This window comes from Strongylocentrotus purpuratus, unplaced genomic scaffold (assembly GCF_000002235.5).
Source record: "Strongylocentrotus purpuratus isolate Spur 01 unplaced genomic scaffold, Spur_5.0 spur5_scaffold_13, whole genome shotgun sequence".
NCBI classification, from domain to species: Eukaryota; Metazoa; Echinodermata; class Echinoidea; order Camarodonta; family Strongylocentrotidae; genus Strongylocentrotus; species Strongylocentrotus purpuratus.
Genome location: NW_022145598.1, coordinates 9,576,618 through 9,591,820, shown reverse-complemented (window position 1 = coordinate 9,591,820; position 15,203 = coordinate 9,576,618). Strand labels below are relative to the sequence as shown.

General features: G+C 38.3%; 1 protein-coding gene across 1 annotated transcript in view; it reads left to right on the top strand.

The window, feature by feature from the left end:
• The window catches only part of LOC105446520, a 38,426-nt gene extending 23,874 nt beyond the window's left edge, over nucleotides 1–14,552 (top strand). The window contains exons 4-14 of the mRNA XM_030983493.1: nucleotides 1,208–1,379; nucleotides 2,418–2,565; nucleotides 4,222–4,817; nucleotides 6,169–6,399; nucleotides 6,639–6,773; nucleotides 9,110–9,207; nucleotides 9,834–10,068; nucleotides 10,691–11,365; nucleotides 12,505–12,606; nucleotides 13,198–13,282; nucleotides 14,396–14,552. Coding sequence (XP_030839353.1) covers nucleotides 1,208–1,379; nucleotides 2,418–2,565; nucleotides 4,222–4,817; nucleotides 6,169–6,399; nucleotides 6,639–6,773; nucleotides 9,110–9,207; nucleotides 9,834–10,068; nucleotides 10,691–11,365; nucleotides 12,505–12,606; nucleotides 13,198–13,282; nucleotides 14,396–14,483 — 2,565 coding nt within the window. The 3' untranslated portion in view covers nucleotides 14,484–14,552. The remainder of the gene's footprint in view (nucleotides 1–1,207; nucleotides 1,380–2,417; nucleotides 2,566–4,221; nucleotides 4,818–6,168; nucleotides 6,400–6,638; nucleotides 6,774–9,109; nucleotides 9,208–9,833; nucleotides 10,069–10,690; nucleotides 11,366–12,504; nucleotides 12,607–13,197; nucleotides 13,283–14,395) is intronic.
• The last annotated feature ends 651 nt before the right edge of the window (nucleotides 14,553–15,203 follow it).

The following is a 15,203-nucleotide window of genomic DNA, read 5'->3' as shown; positions in this document are numbered from 1 at the left end:
CACTTTTTGACGCTGGCTTTATTATTTTAATTATATTGCTATCATCAATTATTATTCCAAATATCAAAACTATCTTGCTGCTCAAATATGAATGGATTGTCACTTTAAATTTCTCTGTTTTTGTGCTGTGTTTGCGGGGCTTCTGAGCCATGCGAGCAGCATGGCTCAGTTTACTTTAGTGTACTTTAGTTTCTTTTATTTCATATGAAGAAAAAACAAACATTAACAAGACATAACATATTTACAAAATTTATATTCGTGAACAATATAGACATCTACACAGCATAATTTTGTATGGCATTTACACTAAATAATTTCGAAAGTACATGTGAAAAAAGGAACTTAATAAAAAGCTTATAGCCAAAATAATGTTGACACAGTGTCATTCATGATAAGGTAGAAGTATGGAGGAAGATGATATTTTGCACGTGTTGCATGTCGTGTTTGGTATGTTTTGTATAGCGTCATTTTTTGTAAAGAGTTCAATTAAGGCTGATGGGAGTTCTTGGCGAGACAACTGAAACATGAATATGCCGAGATTTGGAAGGTATAGATCTTTAAAGATAAAGTTGAGTTCTAGTCATGCAATTGCATTGTGAAAGAAAAGGTGTTGATTGGATCAGAAAAAAAGTTGATCATGTAGCATGTAAGTATTGGTGTGTACTGCAAGGTTCTGGAGTCATCAACATCATAATAATTCTGGCCCAGTCTTGGTATAGTAACAAATACTGTACACAGAACTTGGATGTATATGGGACTACACAAATGGTGTCGGGGCCCGACACCTTGATTTATCAATGTTTCTATGCTCACTACTCAGCCATTATACATTTTCGACCAAAATTGTTCGGCAAATGACATTTATTTGTAATCTTGAACATTCAGTGTAAGTTTCGTTTGATTCTGTAAGAGTTATAATTTTTTTTTTACCAGAGCTCAAGTTTATCTTTAACTTTTAAAAGTTTGTCTTTCGAAAATAAAGGGTCAGTATGTGAGCAATAGTCAGCATTACTTAGCACTCTGAGTACACGTTTCTGTAAAAGAAGTATTCTATTGATATATGTGGTAGTGTTTGAATTACCCCAAGCAAGAATTGCATAGTGTAAATACGGCAGTATTAGGGCAATACGGCATTTTTCGTAAGAATGTTAAAAGATAAAAGTAAATCGAGGCATATTTATAAAGAAATTTGTTTTCCTTCTTTCAGCTGTGCTCTAACATCGAAGAAACCCAATGTAGAGAGAAATATACCCATCGTAGTTTTGACGATACAGGCATTGTCCCCTATGTGATTTGCAATGATGGTGTGTTGGATTGTGAGACCCCGTTGCAATCCTGCGAGAACGCTGAAGTGAGACTACTATGCACTAACACAAACGGTACAGTATAATCCTGTTTCCTTATGACGGGGGTTGTGTGTCCAGACACTTATTAGCAAAAATAAAGCTGGCACTTTTTGCCTTGAATTTAAGGAAAATTTGCATAAATTTACGCTAACTATATTGTCAGTTAGTGTCTTCTAACAAATGTCTTGAGATATAAATGAAATGTAAACGTCCTTCAATTAATGTTTAAAATCAATGTCCGCATACCCGGCAACCTGTCCGGATATACACAACGTGTTTCAGTCAATATCAATATCTAGAATACTTTTCCCCACAATTTAGGCCTTTAAAACGTGGGCGAAGGCACCCCTAATTTATATCTCCACATTTGACTTGTTTAAGATTTCCTTAAAAGATCGGTATAGCGACCAGCATTGGGGGGTCCTTGATTTGGACAGAGGGATGGGGTGGCATCATATTTTGGCCTATTATAATATGAAGTCACTCAAAACCGTTTTGTTTTACCTGTTAGACAATATTGAAGCAAAACAGACATTATTAGCTAAAGACGAAAGCCCTACTGGAGCTTGAGACAGACGAAAAACTTATGAAGTCTGGATGTAGATTTTTGTCCACAATTCTCTAAAACTTTGGAAACGTACAGAACACAGAGTGAACGAATGCATTGAACTTGCCCGTTTATGCTGGACATGATGAAAATCTTTGGTTGAAAGATAGCAATTCAGTTTACAATGTGATACCACCGACTCCAGCAGTATTCATTGCAAGGAGAGGCTGAATCTCGGGGAAAATCTATGAACATGATCAAAAGTATACTTTTGAGAAATAAAAACAAAGCTCAGGATCCAATAAAAATCATGTTCAGATTTCGTATTTCTCATTATGATCTTCGCACATTTCAAAAGACGATGGACAAGGCTATTGAAATGAAAGTGCTTTAGGGAGACTTTTTTTTAGAAATCTTCGCCATCGTATTTATGGTGTCTTTCAAAAGAAAAACACATTCCCAAATAAAGAAATAACAAGTCTTGACTAGGATATTTGGTCATGTTTACCTCAATGTTACCATAGAAACACTCCCAGAGCCGGACTTACACTGGTCACTGAGCGAGCTGGACAGCGGTGCCACAATGGGAGCCAACGAGTCCTGGACCTGCAATGACAAAGTTGTACGAGTCGATCCGATAGCTGGAACGATGGTGGGCGAGGTGGTTCTAGGGTGAGATTACCAGATTAAAAATTCTCCACCTGCTCTTATTAAAACCCCACTGCACTACTTATAGCTACTTGCGCTCTATATATAGCAAACAATGCCTAATCTGTGACCGTTGGTCCCCCCCCCCCCATGTACCCCTATTATGTTAATAGAAAGCTGATTTGATGAGATAACCACCTGACAGTGACCATGCAGGGAGGTCTAAAACCTCCTGGCCAAACTAGTGCAGATGGGCATTAAAGACATGTAGTATTGGTAGTTTCATAATAAAGAGAATACTTTTGGAACATAGGATTATGAATGTCATACATTTTCGCCTTGATCAACCCCTCACTATGTTTTTCCACTCGCATTTCTTCCTACCTTTTTTCCTTTCCCACTCAACTAAGTGATTATCTGTGTGTATTGGAGGGGAGGGGGAGAGGGGAGAGGGAGGAGAAGGAGAGGGAAGGGAGGGAGGGGTTGTGGTCAGGTGGATCTGTCGCTGGACTGTGGATGTCTCGTGAAAGACATGGTTAATGACAATGACATTCCCATGACCTTTGCCATATTATTGATCCCAACGAAGAATTTGTTGGTTGTTACTGATGCGTGACGTCATCTAGGCGCCATTTTGTTACTTTCTATCATTGACCATTTTCCCATCATTCATTGTCATTTCTGATATTTGATATGCCTAAACTTGACGTCATGGGTTAACTTTTGGTCATACCCATATCCGTGCGCGCGTTATAGCGGACGCGTTCGTGTGAGTCAAACTATAACAATCATCAAAATGCTGATTGAGTTAATTTACCACACGTTTTTAGACCTTATAAACTTTATGCGCGTGGACGTTTGCGCCGTTATGGTTTTTACTTTTACGTGTTATGTGAATGGAGGGTGGAATATTTTTTAAAGACCGAATCACCCAGTAAGTTCCTACATGTGTTATGCCTCGATCAAAACGGCAGATCACCTAATTCGTCTCCGTGACGAATTCCATTTCGATTTTTATTTTTGTTAGTTTAGTTATTGTTAATATTATCATTAAATTATTATTAACATTATTATTATCAATATTTCACATCTAATAAAGATACATTGTGATTAAGGGCGATTCCATTTTAGAAAGGGGATTTATCCATTTAGTTAAAAGCTTTTATATAATCGTAATTCTATAATAAACTTAGACCTCTTGCCAGAGAGCCATTATTATTCCATGGTCATGAAGGATTTTCAGTATCCATTTATTTATTCACTTTTCTTCGGGGGAGGGTGACCAAAATTTAAATAAAAATTACCCTATGAGGCCCATGTGACACGCAATTGTTTTCCAAGACTGTTTTCCAAATTAAGGATTATTAAAACAAAATCACTCGATATGAACATCGACTGATGTTTCTGTCAGGTATATGACTAGCCGAAGGCTAAGAATGTCAAGTATTTTATTTCAGAACGCGATCGCAGCCTTCTGCTCTGAAGTGAAAGCGAACTAAACTGGAACGATTTTTACCTTGTAGATTTAAGGAACTTTTCCAAGAAAAACAAAACAAGTATAGGCCTAATAAGCTTGAAGTATTAATTATGTATTTCGAGTACTATTGACGTTAGCCAATAATGTGATTTTCTTTCTTTCTTCTCCGCAATATTATTATGTATTCTCCCTTTTCATTGTAGCAATGAGCGGCTTCGTCAGACGTTTGGTCCGAATTCTCACTACGACCTATGCGCGGTTCGAACCAGCCTGGCCTTCAAACCATTTGTGCAGAACTGCTTAACGAACCCCGACTGCTGCGATTCGGCCCACGGCATCTCGGTCATGTTCTGGCTTCAGAAGAACGAGATGTATGGCAATGAATCTCGGCCTCAGTCCTCTCCCCGCCACGCGTTTCGATCCCCATCGCTGGTCGCCACGGTACAAAACGGGCATCTGATTGTGACGTACTTGCACTTGGGCACCACGTGGACAGTCAACCAGACGCTGATAGACAAGGAATGGGTTCATGTGACCATAACCTTTGACCCGCTCACCAACCTGACGGTGTACTTCAACAGTGAGGTGAAGGGCCAAGGAATCCCGACGACAACTTCGCAACCATTCGCAGACATCCTGGACGAATTCGAGAAAGACAATACGTCCTTCTGGGTTTTCTCAAGAGATGATGTTGTGACGTCGTCAGAAATTCGTCCAATAATGATGACGGAACTGAAAGTGTTTTACTCAGCATTGTCAGCGGACCTCATTCGCCGAATATTCCAAAATGAACGTGAAGGTAAATTTAAATCACAAATGCAAAGATCCAATTCTTATAAAAGCAGGCAGAACGAAATCACATAATACTAAGTTTTGGGAAATTTTGAAAATTGGGTGGATAGTGATTCATTACAATGTTGATACATTTGGATGCCCCTGTGGATGTATTTTAATCACTAGAAAATTAAGCCCCTAAAACACTTCTGCTTTCGAGAACAATTGAATATAAAAAATTACCGGTGCTCCCGGTAAATTTTTTGTTAAGTTTCAAATAGCGCCTACGGCCGTAGAATGGTAGCTGTGACCATAAAAATCTCAGAATATTATGTAGTTGTGAATTTTTTGTGATATATAATTTCTAAACGGGAATAACTAATTGGTTGATTTTAGTCAAGAAACATTGTTTTGTAGCTTAATTTACATTTTGGCCTTGAGGGGGAGTTTTACAACATAAAGAGTTTATTATTTACAATTTCATAACTTTAGACTCGATTTCAACCGCGACAACGATTACTGAATATTGTAGGATCGCATATGCTTCCAAATGTATGTTAATTTCCACCAAATGCATGACCCCATACCAAAACTTTATATTACCTTAAACTTTTTTGTAAAGGGTTCTTACCTTTCCTTCTTAACACCTCTGTTACGGAGAATACGGTTCCCCTGGCTGTTTGGTGTCGGTACCATTTCAGCCCATCGTAGGCGTTGGCGTTTTTCTTGTCCTAGCCGAAACAAACCGTCATCATAATAAACAGCAGCCAGTTCTGCATTGGTTAGTGACTCCATTGAGCACTGAGGCCAAATCGCATTTGATGTCATGTGATTATCAATTAGTTTTACTTGTACTTAATGTTTAATAATTTCCCATTCAACAACACCAGCCTCTAGGGATTCGGTGTTGGACTTGGTGTTGCAGTATACCGCAGATTACGTTATTTTTAAACTTATGATACACGTATTTAAAGAGAAGGTTGAGTTCTGGGAAGAGGTAAAAAATAATTTGTGAGCGTTATCATTGTTATAACGCAAGGGTGGAAGAACATCAGATTAAACATGTTCCCTGAAAAGCATGGCTCTTTAATTTAAAATGCCTTCATATTCTAAATATGACATGAAACATCGTAAAAATCCGGGGTAGGTTTTTTTCGCCATGTGCTCGTTTAGTCCCATATATATCATTCTGTGTACAGTGCTTGTAACTTTGCCAAGATTTGGCCAAATTTCTTATCATTTTGATGATTCCAGAACCTTGCAATACACACGAATACTTATATACTAGATGATCAACCTTTTCTGATAGATTCCACACTGTTTCTTTCACAATGCAATCACATGACCAAAACTCAACTTTATCTTTAAATCCCTAGACGGCCCGCCAAAGGTCCTGAGAATGGCAATCAGTCAGAAGAGCTTCATGGACTACGAGGAACAAGAGGAGGTAAACCACATCAAGCTAACTTGCCTGATTCGCGCCCAAAATGGATCCGACCTCAACGTCCGTTTCATGTACGAGGAGTACGGACATTTTGAAGAACTCACATCGAACGAGTTCTTCATGACGTCATATCTCCAAGAACAGAATGAATATCGCACGACAGGTATTGCGTGACTGGTTCCATTATTTACCATCATTGTCATATCATTTACATATTGACCATTTGATGTACTTAGTTTTGAGGCATTTCAGATTTCAGTAAGAAGCAAAGAATAAACAAAATGAGGGAAAGTTGAGCTGATTTAATAATTGTCTGTTGTTTATCACTATGAAAACCCGAGTCGATGTATCACTGTCTTCTACTTATACTTTTTTTCCACTCAATTTCGTGTCGTTTTCCAGCCGTGTTATACATATTTGGCAAACATGATCAAACCGCCGGATATCTCCCTTCCCGGTTCACTTGTGAAGTGGTCTCCGACAGTCAACTCAGCGCCTACGGATACCCGATTATAGAAACATATGAATCAACAGATCGTAAGTTAACAGCGAAGGATATATTATGCACATATGATAATATTCTGTTAAGGAAGGAGCTTGAATATCTTGTGTTTTTTTCTTCTTTTAATTTTATTCTTTGTACACTGTTGGTCATAATGATGGAATATTTATTTTCACCCCAGTTTAGGGAAGGATTTGAAAAAATTATTTATTTCTAATAGATCTAGATAATGGCATACATTCTCAGATTTTATTGAATATTAATTTGCGAGTGTTTGTTTTTGCGTGACTGCTAAATCATATGTGTGCTACTATGCTAATCAGCTAGGGAACCTACGTCCTTAAATCATAATTGACAGTAATGAGGATTAATGCCTCACAAAAGGGCACTAATATAGCTGATCGACACAATTTTTTATCCTGGGGCCTCACAGTAACATGGCCATTGCTTAGCCCCTGAATCATGACTTTACGCAGTGTTTGCTAGGGTACGCGGCCCCTTCCACAAATCCCCCCAAACGAAGAAAATGCAATAAATTGTCAAAAATTCATTGCATTTCCCCCCGGCCCCCAACAGGAAAAATTCCTCTATGTGGCCATGCCTTGAACCATAATGCACGGCCCTACCGAATATTATTTTCTGTTGGGGGCCGGGGGGGAATGCAATGAATTTTTGACAATTTATTGCATTTTCTTCGTTTTGGGGGATTTGTGGAAGGGGCCGCGTACCCTAGCAAACACTGCGTACAGTCATGATTCAGGGGCTAAGCAATGGCCTCGTTACTGTGAGGCCCCAGGATAAAAATCGTGTCGATCAGCTATATATTAGTGCCCTTTTGTGAGGCACTAATCCTCATTACTGTCAATTATGACTTAAGGACGTAGGTCCCTTATCTGATTAGCATAGAAGAACACATATGATTAAGCAGTCACGCAAAACAAACACTCGCAAATTAATATTCAATAAAATCTGAGAATGTATGCCATTATCTAGATCTATTAGAAATAAATAATTTTTTCAAATCCTTCCCTAAACTGGGGTAAAAATAAATATTCCATCATTATGACCAACAGTGTATGATTGTGTATATAGGCACAACTGGTTTGTCCCAACTCCCTGTTTAAGACCAACAAATTTACCTCAAAAAATATACTAGAATATTCGGGGTAGGGTCAGCGATTTTTGATGAACAAAATGAAGCTTCTGAAAGATATGAGAGCCCTTTTGTTTCGATATTCGTTTAGGATTATGTTTTACACCTGTGCACCCTCCTTTGTCTATAGATTGCGATTACCATGGTTATGTTAGAGACTTGAGCCCCCGCCTTTTGTTGAGTATACGGAAACCGTTTTGTTAACTTCATCTTCATCATCATTATGATATATTTTTCCACTGGGACTTGGCAGTTTTGAATCCAATGACTCTGGAAACCTGATGGCGACTGTGTTAAAGCCTATGGGAATTACAGGTTGTAGTTATCAATGGGTTAACAAATCTTCCCCCGTGTTACAAAATCCTGGATCAACCCCTTCTAATAATTTATGATCCATCATGTTCTCTGCATGGTATGGTGACTATTGGTTGTGAAAATATACTTTTGATATTGATTATTATATACATCTCTTTAGAGATCTAGCCATCTGATGGTTGAAATTGGAGTCGTGATCTAAGCCATTCCCGTTAAGAAACGAACAGTGCCAGTAACAGTAAATAGTTCATGAGTGAGATTCCCCAAAGATTCCGGGCAGCGGGAAAATAGTTAAATAATGATGAGATCCCCATTGGTTTACGTGTTAAAACTTATTTTGTGCGAGCGCGGATACCATACAGTGCTTTTTGTCTGCAATTCCCAAATGATAGTAACATTCAGTCATCTTTCCAGCGAAGATTAACAGACAGTGTCTCAGATTTTCTGTGATGTTTTAACCAATCTTTACTCAATAAAAGGATAAGGTAAGAATTCTTGGTAAATTTTCGTGTCAATTCGGTATATAAACGATATATCGACTGCTTTAATATTCGAGGCCTGGCATCCTGTCATGACCCCTGGGCGCGCCTCGGGGTCATGGCAGGATGCAACGTCCCCGTGAGCTTATAATAAAAACCAGGGCCCCGTCTTACAAAGAGTTACGATCGATCCAAATCAATCGTAAGTCCTCCAATCAATCGCAAGTTTGCAGTCTCCTATCTCTTATGTACATAGTTACGATTAATATCAATCGCAAATAAGTTACGATTCATATCAACTCTTTGGAAGACGGGGCCCAGGCCTCTCATAGCAGTCGATATTATCTATACTAAGCCACTGTGTGAGAAAATACTATGTTTTATGCAATTTTCTTTTGTCTTTATCTTTGTCGGCCACCCTAAGTTGATGACACGGACGCTTATTACTGGACAGGATTCTTCGATGCCGACACTTCTGATGACGGGGACGAAATAGAGACAAAGGAAAATCATCTCGCTATGGTGATTATATTCAAGTTTTACTTCAATCTCTAGTTCTTCTTTATACCTCAGAAAAGGAACGAAAACATGATCAAAATCAATAAGGAAATAACAGAAACAGAAGCAGAAGAACAACAACAACGATAAGAACAGGAGGGAGAAGAAGAAAATGGATACTATGAAGAAGGAAAAGAAGAAGAAGGAGGAGGAATAATAATAAGATGGGGGATGAGGAGGAGAAGAAGGAGAAGAAGAAGGAGTACTAAGATAATAAATGAAAACAGTTACACATAGAGTCGCAATTCAAATAATATTATGGCAGAAGTTGTGGGGACCCGTGAAAAGGTAAAATAAGAAAAAACTGTATATAGATAGATATTAAAGGCCGACTATGGGGAATATATTGTTGCTCCAAAGTACACACATTTGCAAGTCTTGTAATGGATATATGCCGAGTATGATTTCAAACAAGTATCACCTGCATTATAAATCATATTGCCGGTTGTTTGATAATGTAAAGCTTAAATTCAGGTTTAAGGTAAAAATGAAAAGACAAAGTATCTATATAAAAGAAAGAGTGAGGAATGAAAACAAATCTTAAAATAGACGGGAGAAAAACTTTATTTGGCGAAATTATTTATATTCAGGCTGAGAAGGATGAAACAAATTCGCTGTGCCAAAACCCGATCTACGCCGACTGCAGAACGGCGCAAGATTCTGACCAGCAGCTGTGGTATGAAATATTGCCTTCATTTGTGCCGGACGTCAACTACCCGTGCGATGGCAACGGTATTCGATGCTCTGTTGATGGGGATAGACATATTCAGTCAGGCCGTCAGGAATGTCCTGATCTGCAAGTCCGCTATGCCTGCCCTGTTACCAGTAAGTATAGGCCTACCTTTAATAAGATTTTCGAAAAATGAACCTCAACTAGTTCAAGTAATTTTTGCGGCATCTTCTAAAATGTGAGAGAATTGCAATAATATGTTTCATAATCAGGAAAGGATTTTTAAAGGTAATACAGTAAGATATTAAAATTGCCCCGGAGTCGATATAGAGTCCTTGCGATTGTGTTTTTTGTTTGTTTTGTTCAAGTCTAGGAGAATACCCACAAGCCGAACGAGTGTAAACGAGCCAGTCTACATAATAATGATGATACTAATAATGATAACAATAATACAAATTATAATAATAATAATGATGATTATAATAATGATAATTATAATAACAATTATAATGATGATAATAATAATAATGATAACAACAATATCAAACGTAATACTTATAATAATAATAATAATAATGATAATGATATTACTAATGATACCAATAATCCCTAAAGCCCTAACAATCCTTGCTAAAGTGCCTTCCTTCACCGACTCACGTTATGCCACATATATATATATATATATGAACTCAAAAAGGAAAACATGTTATAATTCATCATGTTAGCATCATCTTCGCTTACAAGTATTGTCCATTTTTCACCTTCTACACCTGTTAGGTGCAACCGTTCTTTACAGCACCAGCATGTCTGGTATTGGTAAAATAGACACCAGTCACACCACAACCAGTGGTAACAATAGCAAAGAACCACCTTTTCCCCGGCAACCAGACACCATCTCGGGTGGAGTCGAGGACTCGACGTCGACGAGCAGGAGTGACATCCATACTCCGACTACGACGAGGAGCTCGAGTATTCAAGAAGTCACAAGAGACCCAGTTGGTGGTATTGGGTCATCTCCCGAACGCACCACTTCATCTGTCAGCCCAAGATCCTCACCCCCGCCCGACACTAGACCTGACATCGGGCACAGCACCAGACGGGCACAAAATACTAGCACTAGCACTACACCTGATGTCAGCACTGCACCTGATATCGTGCCCAGCACCAGACGGGCACAAGATACTAGCACTAGCACTACACCCACCATTGCCACAATTGCACCTGACACCAAGAGCAGCACCACTGTCGAACAGGTCCAAGACACTAGCACCAGAACTGCGCGGAATGATGTTGATGTAAGCACTACACCCGATGCCCCAGCAACTACACTCCCGTCCACCAAGTCAAAACCGGACGAAAGCCGTTCCCCTGCAGATGAAGATGCTTCAAAGACCACTACGGTTACCCTCAGTGGTGCTAGCATTGCTCCCAGCACCGTAGAGACTATAGACGGTGAGTATATTGGGTCTTGATTTGGGTCTTGAGTCATCCGGAATTTTCTACAAACTGTAGCTTGAATTTCAAAATAGAAAGAATCAATTCGAAACCACAAACTATAACAACACCAAACAGTTTATAATAATTTCATCATAGATGATGACACTAAACAAAAGGGAAAGCTGTGTACCACATTATGGGCAGATGCGGCAAAGAATATTACAGCGAAATGCAATTTAAAACAAGTTTAGATGGGCGATGTGTGTCTTTACTTAATCCTCACAATATTTTTTGCTACTTTGGAGAAAGCAATGAAATCCTTAAAATTTAAACTTATTAGTAAACTAAAAATTTGACACCAAATTGCAGCGTACGGAAATCATAATTCTCAAGATTGCACTTTTAACTAAATTGAATTAAAAACTTTTGAGTGATTTAGGTCAAAATGTTAGAGAAATTAATTTTTATTTTTATTGAGACAATTTTGGGGCAGAGAAAAACTTGGTTGAAGACCAAGGTACTTCGATGTTTTAACTTTGTGGGGCTAAGTGGAAAAATTGACCACAACTTTTCGGGCCGTCTGTAACCCCATCCCAACATATTTTTTTGTCAGTTTTTGTTGTGTTTCTGTAATGTCCAGTCATACTACTTCATACTAACAAGTTTGGTGCAAGGGTTAGATGGTGTGAAATCGACCCGACTTTGTGTGTCTCTGGAAGCAATAAAACAAGACAGCGACGGTCAAGCTGACAACCTTGAAATCAATGCAATGAGTTAGATGGTCTAGTAACTTTGAGGGGTCGAATACATGGGAAGACGGGGGTCAATATTCGGAACAGGTTGCCAGATATTAAGAATAAGCGACCAATATTAACAATAATAATACTTGCGAATGGGTATGTCGTAAACTAAACGGGCAATTCGAAATCAAGTCAGGGAGAGGGCCAGGGGGTATTTATAGTCCGGGCCAAAATCAGTAATAAACAATATTATTCCTTTAATTTGTTGTATTGATGGGATGCTTTATGAAATAATGATTAGTATGTAGGAGTGCTCTACAAGTATAAATTATTGTACTGTGTAATTATGTGGATCTTTTTAAACACGGAAAATAAAACCAAACCAAACTGCTGACTCTCTGTACCTCTCCGTAGATGCCACTGTAAGTAGTATCCCTATTACAGCGCCCCCAGAGGGAGGTAAGGATTCAGGCAAATCGACAGGCAACGAAGACCCTATTACTGGAAAAAGATACGGTAAGTACCCTTTCTAGGGATGAGGGAGAGTGTGTGGGTGAGAGATTCAGAGAGAGGGAAATTACGGGAAGGAGGAGGAGCGAGATAGATTGTGTGTGTGTGTATGTGCGTGTGTGTGCGTGTGTCAGTGTGCGTGTGTGTGTATGTATGGACAAAGGGGGGGGGGGGGGTGGGCAATAGAGAGAGAGAGAGAGAGAGAGGGGGGGGGGTGGGGAGGGACGTTGGGGGTATTTGTAGACCGGGTCAAAACCTTCGTCAAATACCTGCTCCGACCCCTGGCCCCCAACCCCGTCCGCTCTTTATTTCAGGGACGAAACCTCCTTTCTTTCGTCACACAAACAGATTTTCCCTTTTTTGTCTTTTTTGTGTGTTTATCTTAAGAATCGCTGATGAAAATTCCTATTAAAGATTGTTCATTACTATGTCAGAGTAAAAAAGAGTACTTTGATTTTACTTTAGACATGAGGCGTTCTAACGCTTAAAAAAAACATGCCGCATAAAAACAAAGTTGTCTCTTGCCATTTATTGTGAGGCATTTTACCGCGTCATGTCTCAGCCAGGCCTTATTAGATTTCCAACTTTTTTTCGCAGCTCTGACATACTTATATCCCGTCATGATAGTGGCGCTTGGACTTGGGGTACCAACCCTTACTGCATGCTACTACCTTTGTCGAAAGTAAGAAACACCCTCCCTTTCACTTTTTAATCTTCAAGGTACAAATGCTAATTCATTTTTATATTGTATACACACATATTATCTTCTAGTCAAAAGCAAAACAATATTATTCATAGGAACTCTACACGAACATTCATAAGAATATAACAATATCTATTTACTAATCGATATGATGTAATCAATAGTATTCATAAGAACTCTACACGAACATTCATAAGAATATAACAATATCTATTTACTAATTGATATGATGTAATACAAGGACTTACATATTTTCTGGTTAGAAGAAAATAGAAGAAAAGATACTTTCCATGAAAACAAGCATTAAATTTGAACAAGAATAGTATCTGTTGTAATTATCATTATCATTGTTATTATTATTATTATTATTATTATTATTAATATTAATATTATTTTTATTATTATCGTTATCACCAGTAATAGTAGTAGAAGTTGTAGTAGTAGCAGCACCACCATCATCATCATCATCACTATCATCACATCATTATCAGTACAATCGTCATCATTATCCATTATCGTCATCAGCATCATCATCAGCATCACATCATTTTCATCATCATTATAATTATCATTATCCATTAACATCATAATCATCATGTCATAATCCTCCTCCTCATCATCATTATGAATTTCATCATCATTATCATCATCATCATCGCATCATTATCATTATCATTATAATTATCATTATCCATTAACATCATGTCATAATCCTCCTCCTCATCATCATTATGAATTTCATCATCATCATCATCATCATCATCATCATCGCATCACTATCATCACATCATTATCAGTACAATTATCGTCATCATTATCCATCATCATCATCATCATCATCATCATCACATCATTTTCATTATCATTATAATTATCATTATCCATTAACATCATCATCATCATCATCACATCATTTTCATTATCATTATAATTATCATTATCCATTAACATCATCATCATCATCATCACATCATTTTCATTATCATTATAATTATCATTATCCATTAACATCACTATCATCATAGCATTATCCCCCTCCTCATTATCATTATAAATATCGTCTTCATCATTTTGCTGATTCCTTTCCAATAGGCGAACACCCGCAGAGATACAGGAGCAGCGATTAATCGAAGACAGGAAGCAAAAACTTGCCCAGCAACAAGAAGAGAATCAACCATAGTACAGTTAAAGACCGTCATTACTACTGGGCCAGAAGGGATTAGAGCAGACCACACAGCGAGGTCACTGACAGGTGGCTATCTCATTAACTCAGCTCTCAACTAACATAAGAAAAAGACCAACAGGCACCGATTGTGGAAGTTTTCTATATAGAGGGAGCAAGTAGCTACAACTAGGACAGTGGGGCTTTAACTACCAGAGTGCCAACCAATATTCGGTCAGTAGATGTCATGAGCCTAGATTGCCTAATGCAGTATACTGTTTACTTGACAATTTCTAAAAGTAATCACCGTATCAATACATTGTGTTCATGAGACAATTTGTTTGCGTTATAGGAATGATCATGTTTGATGAGGTATGTGTAAAATCTGTATGAGCTATCTGTATACACTCTAAAAAATGAAATGTTAAATCCCTATTTAAAGCTTATCTGCCGTAGTTTATAGGAGGGATTTAGACCGCCCTGCAAAGGTCACTTGGCAGGTGGTTATCTCATCAACTCAGCTCTCAGTTAACATAAGAAAAAGAGGATCATGGGGGACCAATGGTCACCGATCAGGCATTGTTTGTTGTATAGAGGGCGCAAGTAGCTACAAGTAGTGCAGTGGGCCTTTAAAAGGACCGAGGAAAGTCCACTCTATCAAAATGGTAGATTAACACTTTGAACATGGTGAGTTAACATTCCAGTTTGTACAGAGTAGATGGGAATTATTAATTGGCC